General features: G+C 38.4%; 1 protein-coding gene across 5 annotated transcripts in view; it reads right to left on the minus strand.

Annotated features, from left to right (window-relative positions):
* The window catches only part of rsrc1 (arginine/serine-rich coiled-coil 1), a 380,738-nt gene that overhangs the window by 52,187 nt on the left and 305,743 nt on the right, over positions 1–22,808 (minus strand). For 4 of the 5 annotated variants that reach the window (XM_048604651.1, XM_048604653.1, XM_048604652.1 and 1 more), the window contains one exon: positions 12,017–12,085. The exons of the other annotated variant lie outside the window; for it this stretch is intronic. In XM_048604651.1, coding sequence (XP_048460608.1) covers positions 12,017–12,085 — 69 coding nt within the window. The remainder of the gene's footprint in view (positions 1–12,016; positions 12,086–22,808) is intronic. 5 annotated transcript variants of the gene reach the window in all.

Raw genomic sequence — 22,808 nt, forward strand, 5'->3', positions numbered from 1 at the left:
TCTGGAGTCACATGTAGGCCAGATCAGGTAAGGATGGCAGTTTCCTTCCCTAAAGGACATTGGTGAACCAGATGGGTTATTCTGACAATCGACAATGGGTTCATGGTCATCATTAGATTCTTAATTCCAGATATTTTATTGAATTCAAATTCCACCATTTGCCATGGCCGGATTCTTTGTAATGCAAGGTTGATTTTAGAATAATTATGAACCAGCTGGGGTTTAGCATCCAAACAATGACCTGTCTATATCTTGCTTCTGGGCCCTAGCTCATGTCAGTCATCTGTCAACCAACAGTCCATTCAACTGGCTTGGCTGAGTAGAGAACAAGGTCTTGCCAAGAAGCATGGCACAGGGAGTGAATTGAGAGAGGTAGTTCAGACTTCATGAAGAAAGAGAGGAGACTGGTTGACTCCAACGTTTGCAAAATGTTTGTCACATAGCACAGGAAGCTCTGTCATAGAACACAAAGCATCATGTGACATGACTGGAAATATGAGGCTCGATCATCTGGGATGAGGCAACATTATTTTCTTGAGGGTTGCGGAACTTTGGAATTCTTTATCAAAGAGGACAATGGAGGCTCAGTTTTTGAGGATGTTTAAGACAGAGATTAATAGATTTCTGATGACCGTGGGTAACAGGGTTATGGGGATTGAAGTGACTGATCAGCCATTTCATATTGAATGGTGAGGCAGGCTTGACAGGCTGAATGGTCTGCTCCTATTCCTATGTTATGAGAGTTAATAACAACAGTGAAGGCTTAGGTGATCAAGAGTTGAAGTGAGAATGATGACTGCTGGTAATTTTTTTCTCAATAATTTGATTAAATACTTTTTTTTGTGAAAAGAGTTCATTTCAACCAAATCTGTATCCCTGCATCAGCTTGTACTTATCAACAAACACCAAACAATTCAGTCAGTTATATGCTGACCAGCAGTCAGTGAGATTGACACTTTATAAATTATTACAGGTAAGTTAGCTTTTCCGAAATTAACTTCAGGTTTTTTTTCTGTTTTTCTTTTTTGTTAAAAATAATTGCTGGCAGTAAAACATAACAGGAAATCTACTTAATTGGTTCTTTTCAGTTAATTTTGACATAATTAATGTATTAATATTCAGAACAGAAAGATTCTAATTTGGATTTACTGCCAGCAGAATAAATCAAATGTAAAATATTTAAGACGTTTACTGTTAAACACTGTCTAATACTCTATTTAATAAGTGAGATGTCTCTATAGATGGCAAGACTTTTTTAAAACTCCTACTCCTAGCATATTATGTCTGAAAAGTAAAGTGGATTTTGAATTTTGGAAGTCAGAAAAACACAGTATTTTATTTAATTAATATGTCATGATACATCTTCCATCTCTCTGCCTAATAAAGAAGTGTTTCTGTTCGACAGACTCACTGCTGTATGACTCTGGTCAATGCTGTGCTTTATGACTCTAACCCTATTAGACAGTGGCTGGACTCATTTACTCTTCAGGCCACGTGGGTTTTACTTTCAAGCTCATTCAAGGAACATTTCAGTGCCATGTGCTACATGACTTGTTCACATAAATAGAGCAAATTAAATTGTCTCCACAGATATCCTATCATGTTTGTACCCCGAATCATCTATTTAGCACGTGGGCAAGACACCACATTATCTGCCTGGAAAGGTCGACCTCTGGATATTAGATTCTGCCATAGTTCTCTTTTATACTAAACCAAGGGGAAACACTTAATCACCTTTGCCTTTTCAAGAAAAAATCAACTTAAAATTTGCCATGATGAAAAATCAATAAACCTGTAATTGCTTGGCTTATCATCATGTGGAAGGACAAGTTGAGAAGTGAAGCTTGGCGTCTACACAGATTTCACTGTTACACTGACAGTTTCAGGATCACTGGCTTGGAAAAGGGAAAGGTCTCCAAGTGATAATTAAATCTTCTCATGCTGATTTTCTGCCAAATTTATTTCCCAAGAGTGTATAACCCTGATTTGCTGGTTACAAACCAGGCATAACTAATCAATCCAACACAGATGCACTAACCTCCCTTTGTAAACATCAAACAAAAGGGTATAAAGGATATAAGCAGCTTTAAAAGTAAAAGGTAGAGCTTTTTTTATAGTTTTATTTATAATCATTCAAAAAAATGTGGAACGTATTTTGATTGAATTTCTTTTTTTATTTATAAAAGTATTTTAGAAGATTTTAGCGACAGAACTAAATTCCTTCAGTGCTTTTGATATATATACACCAAATGTGTTCTGTTGGCACCTCAATAATCAAAATGCAAGTACTATTAATAGTAATTCCTTTTAAATATAACATTAATGATGTCACATTGAGCAGCAGGTTGATATTTGAAAAACCTGTGCCACATGGTAGGAGGATTAAGTTCTGTGTACACAATTCAATTTGTAAAACAAAATGTTGTCTCAATTGTGCTATTTGGGGGAGATGTTGAACAGCAACTGTTTTATTTTAAAATAAGAGCACATTGATGCCAAAATTGTCTTGACCAGTATGAGTGCGACTCCACCTAGGAACAAATTTTTGCTTCCTTTTTCTCTTGATTAAGAACTGGGACAGATTTAATGGTGGGATACAATAGAACGTATATTTCAACTGTTACCTGTTATCCCTCAAGCAGTCAGACCATTTAGCTGCAGTAAACTCAATGAAGACTGCTACAACATTCAAGCACAAGAATATAAGTAGAAATAACTGAAACACTTGCACTCTGTTGATTATACACTGAATTGAATTCCATTGTAGAATAGAGGATAAAGTGATGAACATTAATTATGGTAGATGGTCTCCAAATACTAAATTCAGTATTCTACCAGGATACCGAATTTGCATACTAATTTATTCAATCTGAGACAACTCAAAATCATCCAGTATGCTTGAACTCTTAGCTGACTGAGACACAACCTCAATTGTAGATTTAAGTCCCAAAGGACGTTGAGCTTGGGGCTTACTGTTATTAACCAATGCTTGGCCATTATTTCCAAATGCAATATAATTAAAAACATAACTTCATTCTCAATAGCCATTCTTCACACTTTGCACAACAGTTAGGCCTGCCAAAAATTAAATTATGCCCCCAACAAATACAAATCCATGTACAAACAAGCAATATTACCAATAATGGTTGCATTTACAGCGATTGCACTTGTGCAATTTATTTTCAATTCAGTTTCCATGCGTTCTCTGCAGAGCATCCAAGTCATAAAGTGGAAAAAGCACTGATTGTTGGTGCACAGTTCACATGGTCCTGTTTCTAATAGCCTGCCAGCTTCAAAAATCATCAGCAGTGTAAATTGGTGATTATATAGGCTGACAGATACAAGGACAAAGTATAAAAGCAAATTTGACACCCTTTTCAATAATAAACAGGGCATTAATCAGCATGAGGTCTCCACACTAGAACAGAACTCTGAAATCCGTACTACAGCCATTAGTAGATAGACAGCACGATTGTTCAAAGTATCACTCTCAAGGTCGAATGACATTCTTTAGAATACAAGCCCTATTAGGGACTAATGGCTGCTGGTCAATTAATTGGAATGTGTAATATTCATACATCTTGAGTTTATATGCACAAAACACAGGAAATACTCTGCAGTTTTCCATAATTGCAATGAAATAATGATCAAATTTTCCCAAGTTGCAGAAAGCTATGAAGCACACAAAGTTTAAGGGCCAACCAATAACTAAAATTATAGTTGCATTTATACAGTACCTTATCACATTGAAGCGTCTCAATTGCTTCACACAATGAATTATTTTTCAAATGCAGTTACTTAGTACAAAGGTACACAATTTTTTGATGCTCTACAGGAGCAAGAAACTTGTGTAAATTATTAAAATTAAGAACATCACAGAGATTTTTAAGTCATGTCATTCTACATTTAATTAAATATTTTACTTAGTAGATTTTGGCACATTAGTTACAAACAAGTTGTTATTCTTTCGACTGAAATTTGCTCCTCAGTTTACTTGTTGACTTCAAATACTTAGTAAAAAAATTTCAAAACATTCCCCAGGATCACAGAATGAATATTTGTTCACTGCAATTTTCAAGCAACTGCCACACAAGATTAAACATTACTTAAAATTAAATGGTGTAAAAGAAATACCGTGTAATGCAGAATCTCATTATTTTTCCCTATTGGAACACCTCAGTTACTGATACGCATCGTGGAGAACTCACTGTGACAAAAGTTTATGTTGTACAATCACCTATGGTATATTTGTAGTTTCACAATTTTGCACTTCTGAAAATCTATTACATGTACAATCATTGGAACCTAGTTCAAAATATTACAAAACATTGGCAATTCGATCACATTATTATTAAAATTGAGCAACAGATTATATAATGACTAAAAATAAAGAAATCCAATTAGAGTCTCATATTCCCGTTCATTTCTATCAAAGAACACAATATTTACCAACAGTTTCTAAATACTGTATGTCCTTCAGCTGGCAGAGAAGACTGTGGTAATTAAAAGATTTAAAGTAGCACAAACCCCTTGCCTCTAATCTAATGCCTAGGTCAGTCGCTTGTAGATTCTAATTTGTCCTCTATTTGTATTCATGACATGATGGTTCTGAATATTTAACAGCAAACCAGCAGGAGTGCATTTTGTAGGGCTTGGAGGTCAAATAATTTGATTTTCAAGCAGATTATAGTTAATGCTATTGTCCATTCATTCACTTGTTTGTTGAGAAGATGTGCAGAAAAAAGTTAAACTGGAACTACTGCATTGTCAAATAAAGGATATTTAAAAAAAACATAAAAAGGATAAAAATCAATATATCAACACTCACCAATTATATCTTCGAGAAAGATGTCTCATGATTAAATCTGTTATTTTTGTTTTTATTTAAGCAGCGTTAATTGCTGCTCTAGATGTAGATCTGAGGCTTTTGTAGCCAGTTAGAATTTTAAAAAGTCTATTTGTAATCCACTTCTTTAGCTAAAGCATTTTTGTTCAACTTGGCCATAATTTGTAGGAATCACAAGTGCAAAGCAAATACAAAAAATGCTGAAAGCAGTCCAGTCATTCTTGCAAAAAGAATCTTGGATAAGCAGTCTTTTTCAGTCCTCAGACAGGGAGTCACATAATGTACATGCATCAACACAATCGATGTTCTATCACCAGAAGTAGGTCGCATTGTATTGAGTGATTCGCCAAAATAAAGTTGTATCCAGAAGGGAAGGTTGCGTGGTATATGCTCCAAAGAACATTTAAAAAAAAACTTCTCAATTTACGAAACACTAGGACCAAATCAGCAAATGATTTACTTCTTGTGGCAGCACATTAGTTTTCCACGGTTCAAAAACATGTATCTTTTTATCTCATCAGTTCTGACAGCCAACCACCTACTCTTTTCCAATCAATTGAACAGTTAATAATACATTTATTCTATTTTTCTTTATTTGCATCAGTCCATTTGTCCCTCTCTCTTTCCTCACTCTTGCTATGTTCCTTCTTAGAAACTCTTTATCTGTAGTATTTGCACTAAAGGGCAACATTTGGGATGCTGATATTTTATTTTCTTTACAGATGCTGCCTGACTTGCTGAGGGTAATTCTTCACATTAGGTCTTGTTTATTTGTAATTCGTCTCCTTGCAGTATATTCCCATTTGATTTGGTTTCTTTAACATTCTGATTCTGTCTGTTATTTATATTTAAGACACCTTTCCTTCTGTAGCAAGATGTCGAGTATATTATGTAGCACCCTGTAATTCTAGCAATGCAGTAACAATCGGCAAGGAAATTCCAACATAGAAAGAATGACTCATCGCCTGAATCCAAAAAAAAGACTCCTTTCAAAAAGGGACAGCAATAGAAATTAGAGAAAATTCCTCCTGCTTGTTTAAGTTATTTCAGGCAAGACTGTAGTAACAAGTAGTTTCAAAAGTTTCCACTGAATTCAAGAATCACAGAAAAGTATCTTATATAAGTACAAAAGTGAACAACATTACTTCAAATGTTTTGGATATGAGATTATAATATATATTGGCAATGTTATAATAACAAGCTTTAGCAGTTAGAATGGATGTCTGAAATAGGGAAATAAGACAATTTTCCCCATACGTTTTAAAATTTATACCATTTGTTAAAATCTGAAATATGGCACGCATAAATTATACCATGACAATCATGAGACAAGTGATATGTGTCTTTTGACAAATGAAAGGACAAAGCAGTTTATGCTGTGACCAATGTGCTAATAAGACATCAATCAAGCCACCAAAATATTGGTCATTCTAACAGACGTTGAAACAAGAGACTATTGCAGGTTTGTTCCAAGTGCAATGCAAATCATGACTGCGTCATAAGCAGTATGAAACAATACAGTACAAAACTACACAATGTGAGAGTGATGACCTTGATATCAAATACTGCCTTGATGTCAAAGAGCTTTTGCAAAACTGGACTCAAACGGGGAGAAATTGGAGTCACGAGTAGCACAAAGGAAGATAGTTGCAATTTTTGGGGACCAATCATCTTAGTCCCAGGACATCATGTTACTCATGGTAGCATCTCCAGGTGAACTAGTTTCAGCTACTTTATCAAAAGTAAGTGCTATAAATCTGAAACAAACACAGAGATGCTGGAGAAATTCAGCACTTCTGGTAGCATCAATATCAGATAGAAGCATCATACTAGACTCAAATGTTTCTTCCATTTCTCTCTCCAAAGATGCTGCCAGATCTGCTGAGTTTCACTAGCATTCTCTGAGTTTGTTTCACCGACTTTATCAATGTCTTTGCCTCCACCTTAAGGTCAGATGTAGGGATGTTGCACATTGCAGTGCTTAGCATCACTCACAACTCTCAGATACTGAAGCAGCCCACAACATTCAGGCTCGGACTAATAAATGGCAAGTAACAGCCACACCACACAAATCCCAGGTAATGACCATCTCAAACAAGATAGAATCTAAGCATCTTCCCTTGACATTTAACAGCATTACAATTGTTGAATATCCCACCATCAACATCCTGGTGGTCACCATCATCCAGAAACCTAATTGGACCAGCTATTTCAATACTGTGGCTACATGAGCAGGTTAGAGATTGGGAATTCTGCGGCAAAGAACTCAGTTATGTTTTCCCAAAGCCTGTCCACAAGTCACAAGTCAGAGCATGGTGGAATACTTGCCACTTGCTTCGATGAGTGTGACTGCAATAACAGATAAGAAAATTGACATCATATAGCACAAAGCAGTCAACTTGATCCACACCTCATCTACTACCTCAAGCTTTCACTTCCTCTATCACTGGTGCATAGTGGCAGCATTGTAAACCATATACAACATGTAGTTCAGCGACTCATCAGGGTTCTTTTGATAGCAGCTTTCAAATATACAACCTCTAACTCATAGAAGGACAAAGACTGCAGATGCCTGCAAACAACACTAGCTTCAAGCTCTCCTCCAAGCCACATAACACCTTGTCTTGAACTATATTGCCATTCCTTCACTGTTATTGGATTAAAATTTTGGAACTTCCTTCCTAACAGCACTGTAGATGTACCTACATCATATGGACTGCAGTGGTTCAAGAAGACGGTTTAAAACTACTTAGTCATGAACAACAAATGCTTACCTTGACAGCAATGCATATATACCTTCAAAGAACAAATAAAACTTTTCAGTCTTGACATGAATTGTCTTCATGTTATGTCAAAACTGCATACTTTTAATTTTTCCCTGTATTTCTAACTGAGGACTGCAATGAAGAAAGAAATGCTTTAACACCAAGGACTGATGTGTGTCTTGAAAGCAAGTAACCTGACACTAATGGTAAGCACCATTTACATAGCTGTTTATATGAGGAGTGGTTAACATGTTGTTGTAGACAAACTGGAATGAAGGGGTTATGTATAGATGGAGCTTTGGTTCGTACAAGTAACTGACTGTGAGGTCTTTGGATTAGTGACCAGTAATCAACGACAAAGGCCTTCTGCTTGCCAACAACTATGTGATTGATTCTCAAGTAGCTTGGGCTGTGAACAAGATGTAGAGAAGCCTTTCGTTCTCTTCCAGCTCTGAAGCTCTCTGCAGTAAAAGCCATTTTAAGCTTGAAGAAAACCAGCTTATCTTTCCTTCAGCAGTTACTGTGAGCTGTGACTTTTAAGTGATAAGTCAATGTTATAAGTGTGAACCAGCCATCTCATGCCTTGCAAACCAGTAGTGACATCTGGCGAAGGATGACCAAGAAGCAGCATTCTGATCAGTACAGAAATCATAAAGTCACTTCTTTTGAATAGAAACCGATGAACAGCCTTCCCACTCTTACCCTCTGTCTAGAACACACCTAGTTTTTCTTTCTCTGCCTGACAGTGTGCATAAGGGGCAGTTTATAAAGGGATTAGAGTTTTGATTAGTAGAGTTATATGCCAGAGTTAATAATAGCTCATAATGAATTACCTGTAACTCGAGTCTAATTACTTGTAAACTCTTATTGGACTGGGGTGGACAAAGTCAGAAATTACACGACACCAGGTTATAATCCAACAGATTTATTTGAAAACACAACTCTCTCACTAACGCCTGAAGAAGGACTGAGGCTCCAAAAGCTGGTGTTTTCAAATAAACCTGTTGGACTATACCTGATGTTGTGTGATTTCTGATTTTGTAATACACAGTCATCTTTGTTAAGTATGGAAAACTGGTCCATGATTTTTGTCAACCTGGGTCGAAATGACAGGTAGATTGGGGAATTCTGCATACTTTTTAAAATCTTTACTCTTTGTGATGACTCTGGAAACTGTGGGACTTGATTTCGAGCACTACCCCACTGAGGAGCGACAGTTAGAAGTGTTTGGTGGGGGTTCCTGCGTCCAATGAAAGGGCAGAACTGCTCAGTTCATTTTTTTTTGAATTTATAGAAACTGTCAAAGAAATTTCTTCACAACATGCCAATGGTAAGATTGTCCCTTGTGCCTGTGATATAGCCTTAATGCATATTATTTTCTTTGGAGGGTTTGAAAGGACGTTCAAAAGGTAATATGAGAGATATACAATGAGAAGGGTCAGGACTCTCTTCCTCTTTATTACATTAACTTCAGACGTAGCTTCACAGAGCATTCTATGAACCACTCAAAAAGTAATTCAAAAGACAAACTTGCATTCAAGCAGTGCCTTTTAAGACCCCAGGATATCCCAGAGTTCTTTATAGCCAATTAATTACTTCTTATAGTCATCACTGCAAGAATGTAAGGAAAACACTGGAACCATTCTGCACACAATGTCCCATAAACAATAACGAGAAAATAACCGGTTATTATTCTTTTTAGTAATGTTGGTTCAAAGGTAAATATTGGTTTTGACACCAATACAATTCTCTTGAACTTCTTTCAGTAGTGCTGAGGGGTTTCTTTCTGTCCAGAGACATTTCATACCTCACCTGAAAGATGACTAGACTCTGTCATTGATTGTCTTCATCCGAAACCACAGATTTCCAAAGGAGACAAGTTCTCTGGACAAGCAACCCAGGCCACTTAAATTTATTGATAAGCAGAAAATTCAAGGAGGAAATAGATATGGACTGTCTAAATATATTACATATTTTGAGAAATTATATGATTTCAAGACATCCATTTTCAACAGATGTCAGTCATCTAATTGGAAGTGAAATGGTCTGAAATTGAGAAGTTGGATGAAGGTCTTCGCATTGAGATTGATTTTGACAAGCTGAATGATGTATATTACATCTTATAGCAACTAAGAAAAAAGAAAATTTCAAAGAAGCAAAAAAAATCAATAATGGGTGGAAGTTTTCAAATGAATAAAACAAAGTAAAAAGAGTCACAGTTTTAAACTTGTATCTTTTATACATCCAATTTTAGCTTTAAATGTATTCTGTGAAATATCTTCAGTTTAGTGACTCATCTGTGGAATTAAATTAAAATCCTGTGAAATCAGGGTTGTGGGTGCTGCTGAATTACAGGGTAATGTCAAAATCCAAAGATTCTCCAGAGTTCATTAAAGTGTTGGAGGTAGTGAATACCCATCATTTAGAGGCTGGACTTCAAGGTTGAACAAGATTTTATTCACTGAGAACAGCTGTTAAATAGATAAAGCTTGCAAATTTAAAAAAAATCAAGTACCATAAAAAAAGTTTTAACACAGAGTTAGCAATTCTAGCTAGCTGAGTGTCAAATGAAAATTGCTAAAATTTAAGGACCATCAGGACACATTTGCTTCCTGACCTATAATCATAGAGATTTCCATTAGAGAGATCCAGAGACTGCCACCAGAAAGGTAAGTTTCAATATTGTTACTCACAATATTGTGGAACAGATGGTGTACTTCTTCCAGCTCCACATTAAATTTGGGGACTGTCATGAGCGACCTCTCTCCCTCCCTCCAATTTTCACTCCCCCATCCCAAACGCTTATTTTGACCTTGGCTGGTGTTGGAGATGATTGATCTTGTTTCCCTTGGGACTGCTGCAGTAATTTTTTTTTGCTTAGATGGATTGGACAATAAAATTGGCCAGAAAATCAGGGATAACTCCCTTGCTGTTTTTTGAGAGAATGCAATTGGATCTTTTACATTTACCTGAGAAGGTAGATATGGCAATGATTTAATGTGCACATCTGAAAGATGGCACCTCCAACAGTGCAATTTTGCAATTGAAAGTCAAGGTTGATGCTATGTTTATTGTCATACCCTGCAGTAGATTTGTGAGAACATTTCGAAATGAGATATTCTTCTCCCATATAATCATAATCTTATTTCAACAGCTCTGCCTTTGTTTGTTGACTTGTGAAATAAGTTAAAATCTTAGCTGCTTTTCTTTCGATGCAAGGACTAAATTGGAAAGCTTTTAGAGTAATACAAGTTTTTTCTTAATTGTTCACTTCATTTTCAAGTGATTTCCCTGATCTTCAGTTAAAAAGGTTATATCTTGAACTAAGAATGTACACAAAATTAAAACCAAACTTGGTTAGGCTCAAGGCCGTTCTTGCAAAAGGTAGTTAAGGCAACGTGAAAGGGATTCAGATGGCACATTTTGTGTCTGCCATAGCATTGGGGTGGGAAGAAATTGTTTTCCACTCAAAGGTTTTTGAAGTTTTTGAGTTCTCAATCTCAGTGGATTGTAAATGTGCCATCATTGAGCATATTTAAGGTTGAGGTTTTTTGATAGATTTTTCTGATAGATTTTTTGGTTTGTCACAAAATCAAGGAATATGAAGAGTGGGTAGGAACGGGAAGTTGAAGCCAAAAATCAATTTTGATTATGTTGAGTGGCAGAGCAGGTTCAATAGGACATATTGTCTTCTCCTGCTCCAATGTTCTTATCTAAAAGTTAAATGAAGAACAATGCCTATATTTTGTTCAAATGAATGGGTCAGGCAATATTCTCAAATCTCAACAAACAATACTTTCTGATTAAGTAATCAGGAAATTCTATGTATTCTATTATTTTTCTTTCAAAGAAAAACCTTTGCACCTGCAGTTGATGATGCTATTTGAGTTATGTCAGAAAAATTGTTCTCTTGATAGTGGATAATTTACAACAGGAAGACACGTGATGATTCTGGTTAGCGGAAAAGTGATTTAAAAAGAGACTTTGTGAGAAAGTAAGACAAAGGCAGTCATATTTCAAATGCATTCTCGCCTATAAAATAATGGTTTGTTTTTGTCACCAAGAAAATGCATTACTCAATCAAGTGGGATGTCGTAAGCATTGCACTTAGCACTTGCATATTCTGCCTTTTGAAATTTGAAAATGCAACCGAGAGTATTCTTTTAAAAATGAATTATGCTCCTGTAATTATACAATTAGACCACTGAACAATATAATCGAGTAATATTCTGCACAAACCACAAATCTTTAAATTAGCAAGTTCCTGACCTGTCGAGTAAATGAGCAGTTACCTATTTTCCAACATTGATTTAAAAACTGATGGTGATTTTGGAAATCTAGAAAATAGTATTCCACAGTGTTCACTGCACAATGTTAAGTCTTTGCAAAATTTTATTTTTGTTACCTTGTTCTCTCTTCTTTTTGGCGTCCTCCTCTTTTCTTTCCTTAGCTTTTAATACTTCATCTGCTTTGGCTGGAAATTGAAAAAATATTAATTTTAAGACTTTCTCAATATTGTTTCATTAACTGTCAAAACATTTCCAAAATAAGGTTTAAATAAACATTTTATTTTTCAATCAATTGATAACATTTTGATAATTTTTATATTTTCACCACTGTTCTAAGTGCAGCACACATTTACAGGCTGAAAGAATAACACAAATTTATAGTATAATTTTAGTTTAATTTTCAGACAAATAATAACCAACATTTTTATCTCACTTACAATGTAGCCGTAAGAAGAGACGATTCACAATTTAAATCTGCATTGTAAATGAAGCAAATTTGTTTACTTGAATGTCAAACTGCCATAAAAACCCACATCTCCTATTTTGCTACAAACTATTATCAACACAAATATACAAGAATCTGGCTGAGGTAAAGAATAAAGATTCTCTCTGGTCTCTTGTAATGCCTAAACAATGCACTAAAATTTATAATACCTGGCCAGGTTCAATGGAGAATTGAGTGTAAATGCTGTGGAGTTTGAATTCTCACTTGAAATCAAACGTAAATGGAACCCAAGAAGAATTATTGAAATCATTAACTCTGTTTCCCTCTTCACAGATACTGCCAGACCTGCTGAGTTCCTTCAGCATTCTGTTTTTATTTCAGATAATCAGCATCCACAATATTTTCCTTTATAAAAAGATTTTTTAAAATTTCTTACTGTTTCTCCAAAGCAATTTAAACTAAATTTCAGAATTTATGCTTAACGTTGCATTTTATCAGACACAGGTTTGATCAGTTGTACTCCCTAAACATTCTGATCGGGCTGGATATCACATGGTCCTGCCAGGTATGCTTTTGGAAGGGGGCATGAAAAATAGGTTGGGTGACTTGCACACCACCTACCTTCTATCCCACGCTTAGCCCCCATAACATGAGTCATTTGAGGTCATTTAAAGGTCAACTAACCCCAATATTACCCTGCCTTAATGTGGCCAGAGTGGATAACTGGGGAATAATGGGCAGATTGTCGTCAAAAAAAAGTTTTAGAATGGCAGGTAGGAAGGAAGGGAGCTCCTTTTTTTGAATGGTGTCCTTTGCCCATCGGTCTTCCTTCTGTTCCGTCATTACATTTCCACCCGTTGTTTCAGTCACCAGGAACCAAAGTACTCCATGGAAAGCCTATTTGTCATTACCTTTTCTGTACTTATCCTTATTTACAGGCCTGTTTAGATGCTCATCATAGCAGCAACAACATTCTGCATTTTTTAAGCAATTATATAAGAATCTACCTGGAATAAGAACACAGGACTGATCCTCCAACTTTGCAAAGACCAATTTCAGTTTTAAAATTAACACTGTCTGAATCAGTGAAATATTGAACATGGTTATGAACCGTTTCCTTAATTAGGTCTGTTGCTTTTTGTATCCAGGACATTAGACAAGGAATCCTTCTCGGTCAGCTTTTAAAGGAGAATCATCTTTCCATAGAGAAGTATTTGTTATGGTGCTTAAAACTAAAAGTGCAGTATGCATCATTTTTATCAACTGTTTTAATTGCACATCCGACGTACGAGGTGGAGAGGTATCAGGGGGATATTCCAGGAATGAGGGGTGATTCTTCTGGAAATAAGGACGAGAATTTGAAAGTCATGACTTTGCTTGACAGTAATGTGCTGAGAGTTCAGGTTTAGATGACCTCAATTTTACACAGTAGCATGTGGGAGAACAGACAGCAGTACTGTGGAATAGTTGAGTCCAGAAGTAACAAAGGCATCAACAAGGTTTGCTTGTTTCTCTTGTTTTGAGCTTGGAGGCCATTTGGGTATTTTTATTTCAATTCATTACCATCAACTTAAATCCAGTTCACAAAGGGTTGAGATCATTGAGCATGCATCCTATCTGGGGAAGCTGGTTATCAGAGTCTAATATTAGAACATAGAACATAGAACATAGAACATAGAACATAGAACATTACAGCGCAGTACAGGCCCTTCGGCCCTCGATGTTGCGCCGACCTGTGAAACCAATCTGAAGCCCATCTAACCTAAACTATTCCATTATCATCCATATGCTTATCCAATGACCATTTAAATGCCCTTAAAGTGGGCGAGTCTACTATTTTTGCAGGCAGGGCATTCCATGCCCTTACTACTCTCTGAGTAAAGAACCTACCTCTGACATCTGTCCTATATCTATCACCCCTCAATTTAAAGCTATGTCCCCTCGTGCTAGCCATCACCATCCGAGGAAAAAGGCTCCCACTGTCCACCCTATCTAATCCTCTGATCATCTTGTATGTCTCTATCAAGTCACCTCTTAACCTTCTTCTCTCTAACGAAAACAGCCTCAAGACCCTCAGCCTTTCCTCATAAGACCTTCCCTCCATACCAGGCAACATCCTGGTAAATCTCCTCTGCACCCTTTCCAATGCTTCCACATCCTTCCTATAATGCGGTGACCAGAACTGTACGCAATACTCTAAGTGCGGCCGCACCAGAGTTTTGCACAGCTGCAACATGACCTCATGGCTCCGAAACTCAATCCCTCTACCAATAAAACCTAACATACTGTACGCCTTCTTAACAACGCTATCAACCTGGGTGGCAACTTTCAGTGATCTATGCACATGGACACCGAGATCTTTCTGCTCATCCACACTACCAAGAATCTTACCATTAGCCCAGTACTCTGTATTCCTGTTACTCCTTCCAAAGTGAATCACCTCACACTTTTCCGCATTAAACTCCATTTGCCACCTCTCAGCCCAGCTCTGCAGCTTATCTATGTCCCTCTGTAACCTGCAACATCCTTCTGCACTATCCACAACTCCACCGACTTTGGTGTCATCCGCAAATTTACTAACCCATCCTTCTACGCCCTCATCCAGGTCATTTATAAAAATGACAAACAGCAGTGGCCCCAAACCAGATCCTTGAGGTACACCACTAGTAACTGAACTCCAGGATGAACATTTCCCATCAACCACCACCCTCTGTCTTCTTACAGCTAGCCAATTTCTGATCCAAACTGCTAAATCACCCTCAATCCCATGCCTCCGTACTTTCTGCAATAGCCTACCATGGGGAACTTTATCAAACGCTTTACTGAAATCCAAATACACCACATCAACCGCTTTGCCCTCATCCACCTGTTTGGTCACCTTCTCGAAGAACTCAATAAGGTTTGTGAGGCACGACCTACCCTTCACAAAACCGTGTTGACTATCCCTAATCAAATTATTCCTTTCTACATGATTATAAATCCTATCTCTTATAATCCTTTCCAACACTTTACCCACAACCGAAGTAAGGCTCACTGGTCTATAATTACCAGGGTTGTCTCTACTCCCCTTCTTGAACAAGGGGACAACATTTGCTAGTCTCCAGTCTTCTGGCACTATTCCTGAAGACAATGACGACATAAAGATCAAAGCCAAAGGCTCTGCAATCTCCTCTCTAGCTTCCCAGAGAATCCTAGGATAAATCCCATCCGGCCCAGGGGACTTATCTATTTTCACACCTTCCAGAATTGCTAACACCTCCTCCTTATGAACCTCAATCCCGTCTAGTCTAATAGACTGTATCTCAGTATTCTCCTCGACTACATTGTCTTTTTCCTGTGTAAATACTGACGAAAAATATTCATTTAGCGCATCTCCTATCTCTTTGGACTCCACGCACAACTTCCCACTACTGTCCTTGACCGGCCCCAATCTTACTCTAGTCATTCTTTTATTCCTGACATACCGATAGAAAGCTTTAGGGTTTTCCTTGATCCTACCTGCTAAAGACTTCTCATGTCCCCTCCAGGCTCTTCTTAGCTCTCTCTCTAGGTCCTTCCTGGCTAACTTGTAACTCTCAAGCGCCCTAACTGAGCCTTCACGCCTCATCTCTACATAAGCCTCCTTCTTCCTCTTGACAAGAGATTCAACTTCTTTAGTAAACCACGGTTCCCTCGCTCGACCACTTCCTCCCTGCCTGATAGGTTCATACTTCTCAAGGACATGCAGTAGCTGTTCCTTGAACAAGCTCCACATTTCAATTGTGCCCAGCCCCTGCAGTTTCCTTCTCCATCCTATGCATCCTAAATCTTGCCTCATCGCCTCATAATTGCCTTTCCCCCAGCTATAACTCTTGCCCTGCGGTATATACCGATCCCTTTCCATCGCTAAAGTAAACGTAACCGAATTGTGGTCACTATCACCAAAGTGCTCACCTACCTCCAAATCTAACACCTGGCCTGGTTCATTACCCAGTACCAAATCCAATGTGGCCTCGCCTCTTGTTGGCCTATCTACATACTGTGTCAGGAAACCCTCCTGCACACATTGGACAAAAACTGACCCATCTGAAGTACTCGAACTATAGCGTTTCCAGTCAATATTTGGAAAGTTAAAGTCCCCCATAACAACTACCCTGTTACTTTCGCTCCTATCCAGCATCATCTTTGCAATCTTTTCCTCTACATCTCTGGAACTTTTCGGAGGCCTATTGAAAACTCCCAACAGGGTGACCTCTCCTTTCCTGGTTCTAACCTCAGCCCATACTACCTCAGTAGACGAGTTGTCATCAAATGTCCTTTCTGCCACCGTAATGCTGTCCTTGACTAACAATGCCACACCTCCCCCTCTTTTACCACCTTCCCCAATCTTACTGAAACATCTAAACCCCGGAACCTGCAACAACCATTCCTGTCCCTGCTCTATCCATGTCTCCGAAATGGCCACAACATCGAAGTCCCAGGTACCAACCCATGCTGCAAGTTCACCCACCTTATTCCGGATGCTCCTGGCATTGAAGTAGACACATTTCAAACCACCTTCCTGCCTGCCGGTACACTCCTGCGACCTTGAAACCTTATTTATGACCTCACTACTCTCAACCTCCTGCACACTGGAGATACAATTCAGGTTCCCATCCCCCTGTTGAATTAGTTTAAACCCTCCCGAAGAGCATTAGCAAATTTCCCCCCCAGGATATTGGTACCCCTCTGGTTCAGGTGTAGACCATCCCGTTTGTAGAGGTCCCACCTACCCCAGAATGAGCCCCAATTATCCAGGTATCTGAATCCCTCCCTCCTGCACCATCCCTGTAGCCACGTGTTCAACTGCTCTCTCTCCCTATTCCTCGCCTCGCTAGCACGTGGCACGGGTAACAAACCAGAGATAACAACTCTGTTTGTTCTAGCTCTAAGCTTCCACCCTAGCTCCTTGAATTTCTGCCTTACGTCCCCATCCCTTTTCTTACCTTTGTCGTTGGTGCCTATGTGGACCACGACTTGGGGCTGCTCCCCCTCCCCCTTAAGGATCCCGAAAACACGATATTGCACAAGTTATTCATTTTTCTGTTGGCAACTAGCAGCCAGGACTAGATAAAGTGCCTGATAGAATTTGTTTCCCATATATTGTGAGATAATGATGTACGTCAACATTCTAGTCACTTCACACATATAACATTCAAATAGTCATAGTTATTTAAATAGCCAATGGGGCCACACCCGAGATGTGGTTGCAAACTTGATTGGCAATTCAACCGTCCAAACTCCAATATGGATATACAAGTTGGTGAGCAAGGTTAGAGGTCAAGTTTTTGGGGTCAAATCAAACTGAAATTAATAGGAGTCCACAGAAATTGAAAATGAAAATAGTCACAGAGTTGGAGAAATCTCTTTGTTTTGTCAGAATCAGTGTGTTCAGTAGTTGTTCAAATTCAGTCGCGGTTCATATTTAAGAACACCACAGGTTAATTTTCCATGTCTTTTAGTTTACAGACCACCTGGTCATTTATTTATTAGAGATAGTAGGAACTGCAGATGCTGGAGAATCTGAGATAACACGGTGTAGAGCTGGATGAACACAGCAGGCCAAGCAGCATCTTGTTTGTTTCAGCTTGCAATGTGTCAGTTGGGATGGTCTGCATATCAAATTGACTGCTTTGGAAATTAACTACCCTAGTTGACATGGTATGTGGTCAATGATTCCAGACTCTCACAGGAGGCTGGACACTGATAATCGGCATGTCTGCACCTGCACTCCCCCTCTCCTCGGACCTGGATTCCTTGATCATTGAGGATAGTGATCTTTGTGGACCTTCCTGTGACAACTAGTTTAATTGTTCACAATCACTGATGGCTGAATGTAGCAGAATTGTGGTGCTTACATACTATCTATGTCCTGCTTCCACAGTTTGGTGTGCAAGTGGGCCTGTGTTGTCACTTCACAAAGTTGACACCCCATTTTTAGGCTTGCCTGGTGCTATTCCTGGCTTGTCCTACTATATATCTCATTGAAATTGCAAAGATAGAGGTCCCTCTTGCCCCTTCTACTAAGCTCTCCCAAAAGGTTTGTCACAGCTAGCTTGAGACATCAGCTATTTCTCTCTTCAAAGATCCTGCCTGATCTGCTGAGAATTTTCACTATTTTCTCTTTTTATTTTCATTTATAAATGTTACTCCTACTTCAGTTCTGAAGAGCACTGAAACATTAATCTGTTTAGTCTCTACAGATGCTGACAAACCTGTGGCCATTCCCTCATTTTTAATTTTTCTTCTGGATTTCCAGAAATTGATAGTGTTTTCTTTTTTTAAATACATGAAAACAAAGGTCTTATAAAATGAGTTGACCAACGGATAACATTCAAATGATCACAATCCTTTGTGAAAGAGCTCGCAGAAATTAAGTTTAATGGTTCTGATTGGTGACTGATTTGCGGAGCATCTGCGCTCTGTACGCTATATTCAACACCACCTTTGGGTTGTCAACCATTTTAACTCCCCCTCCCACTCCCTGGGTGACATGCCCATCTTGGGCCTACTCCAGTGTTACAATAATGCCACATGCAAACTGGAGGCGCAGCACCTCATATTCCGCCTCGGAAGCTTACAGACCGATGGCCTCAGCATAGAATTCACCAGTTACAAAATCTCCCAGCCCCTGGCCTCATCCCATGTCCAACCCTCCCTCTCATCCCTGCCTCTTTCATCTGTCCATCTTCTTTGTCACCAATCTGCCCTACCCTTCCCACTGACCAATCTCCACCCTACCTGCATCCACCTATCACCATCCCACCCTCCTTCCCCCAGCTTACTGCCCCCTCCCTCTATTTATTTCTGAGCTCCCTTCTCCCTTCCCCCTCCCCAATCCTGGTGAAAGGCGTAAACCCGTAAACCCGAAGGTCGACTTTCCTGGTCCTCTGATGCTGCCTGACCTGCTGTGTTCCTCCATCTCCTATTGTATTGACCACAATTCAGCTCTGATATTCATTGATTTGCAGGGAAGCCTGTAACCTGATCTCAAAAATCAATCCCCAATTTCCTCTTCGTAATGTGAAACACATTAACCTTCTAACTCGGCAGAAATGCTAATTAACTATCTTTGATCTCAACTCTCTTTCAAACTAAAAGTAAATAGGCCATTTATAGCATAGTTAATTATAACCCAGTAGCTTCAACACCCTTCTGGGACTTGGAAAGACAGAGGCCACTCATGTTAAACCAAGGTATTGCTGACATTGTCTCCAATGTAAACATCTTGAAGCTGCTCAGTAAAGCAATCCAAGTCTTCCTTTAATCTCTAACAATTAAATCACCCAGCCTTACCATTGGGCAGACTGAAGAACATAGTTCAACACTGCTTTCATTTAACCTAAATTTAAAGCTACACTTCCAAAATATAGACATAAATCTGATAAACCTCATAACTGTAACACAGTTTTCAAACACTACTATACAAATGTTAGAAAAAATTAACATATATTGCCAAGTAACGAGAGATTATCAATAAACTCCGTAAATTAATTAAATTTCTGTTGCAGCATATCATTTATTTCAATACATAAACGTCTCGAGGGAAGCTTTTTCTTTTATTGCTAAGCTGCTGGTGCACATAGTGGTCTCTAGAAACAGACTTTAATAATAGTTGCTGACTTATTTTACCTTGTTTTTGTTGCGTTAGAACATAACATTTTCTAATTTCTCTTGTGGAAAATTTCTGCATTCAGCTAAATACTTGCTGTGATTTTTAAATGAACATTTGCTCCACAAAATTTTGTTACTTAGATCATCATGGAAATGCTAATTGCCAATCAACTTATCAATCATATACCTATTGATTCAAATTATTTTAAGTATAAGAGAAATATGCAAACATAAACTGAATTTATGAATTTACAAACATTTCACTTTTGTCATAAAGAAATGAAGCATAATTTGTTGTAAGATGAACAATATTAAAAAACTGATAATGTAGTTTGAATCCAAGTGTTCAACCTTTCTCACAACGCAAATATATTAAATTGTTTTTGTTAACTAATCATTTAGAATGGTAGAGAGCTGTACTTCATTTACACTTCACTCTCACTGCCAGAAAAGAACGGACAATTGAAATTCCATTTAAATTCAATTTTGGCAATAAGTGTAATCGTAGATATACCCCTTGAGTCATGTAAAATGTTTGTCTAATGTTTCATTCAAATTATCCAGCTCCAGTACACATTCAGCACTATACAAAGATCTTCAAAATGTATTAGCAGTACTCATTAGACTGAAATTTAATAACAAAAACATCAGGTGGATTTCAAGAACCCCCATTATCAAGAGAAGATTGATAGCTATTATGCTGCTCAGAAGCCAACTGGGCACAATTTAGGATTCAACAACCTAATGTGCCTTATTTTGATTTATCTGTTGTACTTCACAAGTTTTGTCTTTATAATGATCTTTTATTACTCTTCAGCTTGATCAATTTATCAGAATTCTGAGGTGGTGTGGGGGTTTGGCTTCCAGAAATGTTATTGCAGAACAGTAAAGCACATACTTTGTACTCCACGTTTAACAGATGATTTATTTTAGTGGTGACAGCATATAATTCATATTGCTTTCAAAACGACATTTGCTATGGCTTCGACGAGTGGTGAATGGGAGAGGTTGAAAAGTGTAAAATTTCTCAATTCTGAATGCAAGTTCACCTCCAAATGAGGTTAACCTCCATATATTATGAAAAAAAATCAGTCAATCCAATGGGGTAAAATCAGAAGACTATTTTGCCCTTTTGAGAATTGTTGATCTTGGGGCCTTTTGAATTTCTTTTTTACTGTTCCCAATGACTCAACTTAACAATAGCTTGAGCAAGGCAATGACAGTGAAGTTCATAGATCAGCAGTAGCCACATTAGTAATGTACTGGAGAGTGACCAACATTCATAGAACTGTACTACAACAATGTCTCTGAACCTTTGAACAAAGTGACAAGGAGAATATTGGTTTAAATACAAGAGATATACATTCATACAGTGCTGAAAAGTTCCTTTGGCCCATCAAATCTGCACCAACATAACTACCACCACCACTTCATTGGGGAGAGAATGGCCTAGTGGTATTACCGCTGGACTGTTAATCCAGAAACCCAGGTAATGTTCTGGGGACCTGCATTCGAATCCTGCCATGTTAAATGGTGGAATTTAATTTCGATATAAATCTGGAATCTCGGTCGGATGATGACCATGAATGATTGTCAAGAAAAACCCATCTGGTTCATGAATGTTCTTTCTCGAAGGAAACTGCCATCCTTACCTGGTCTGGCCTACGTGATTCCAGACCCACAGCAACATGGATGATGCTTAACTGCGCTCTGGGCAATTATGGATGGGCAATGAATGCCGGTCTAACCAGTGATGCCTTCATCTCGTACATGAAGAACACAAAATGTGCTAATCCCAAGTCCCTGCACTTGTCCCATATCCTTGAATGTTATGATATTTCAAGTGGTCATCCAAATATTTTTTAAAGGTCGTAAGGTTTCCAGCCTCCAGTACCTTCCCAGGCAGTGCGTTCCAGATTCCCACCACCCGCTGAGTTAAAACGCTTTTCCCAAATGCCCTCTGAATCTCCTGACCCTTACCTCAAGACTATGCCCTCTCCTCAACCAAAAGAAACAGCTGCTCTCTATTCACCCTGTCCATACCCCTCATAATCTTATGCACCTTAATCATGTTCCCTCTCAGTCTTCTCTGCTCTAAAGAAACAATCCAAGCCTATCTAGTCTCCCCTTATAGCTCAATTTCTCCATCCCAGGCAACATTCTGGTGAACCTCCTCTGTACCCCTCTAGTGATATCACATCCATCCTGCAGTGAGGTGACCAGAACTGCACACTGTACTCCAGCTGTGGCATGACCAATGCTTTGTACAACTCCAACATTACCTCCTTGTTCTTATACGCTATGCCATGACTGATGAAAGCAAGTGTCCCATATGCCATCTGAGGCATGCTATTCAAATGCTCTGCCGAATCTGTGAATAATTACCCTAAGGTCCCTCTGTTACTCTTGGGCTACCCAGGTCCTGCCATTCATTAACTACTCCCTCATCTTGTTTCTTCTTCCAGATTGCATCACCTCACACTTATCAGGGTTAAATACAATCTACTACTGGTTTGCCCATCTGAGCAACCCATCTATATTTTCCTGCAACCTACAACTATCTTCTTCACTATTAACCACTCTACCAATCTTGGTGTCATCAACAAATTTGTTTAACTTTCCCCCACATTTTCATCCATATCATTTATGTATATGACAAACAATAAGGGTCCCAGTACTGATGCCTGAGGTGCACTGCGAGACATTGACCACCAGTCACTCAAACAGCCTTCCAACCACACCCCTTTGTGTCCTATTTCTAAGACAGTTTCTGATCCATTTAGCCAAGTTTTCCTGAATTCCGTGTGCTTTAACCTTCTTAATCAGTCTCT

Source organism: Rhincodon typus, chromosome 13 (assembly GCF_021869965.1).
Source record: "Rhincodon typus isolate 14 chromosome 13, sRhiTyp1.1, whole genome shotgun sequence".
In the NCBI taxonomy this organism is placed as follows: Eukaryota; Metazoa; Chordata; class Chondrichthyes; order Orectolobiformes; family Rhincodontidae; genus Rhincodon; species Rhincodon typus.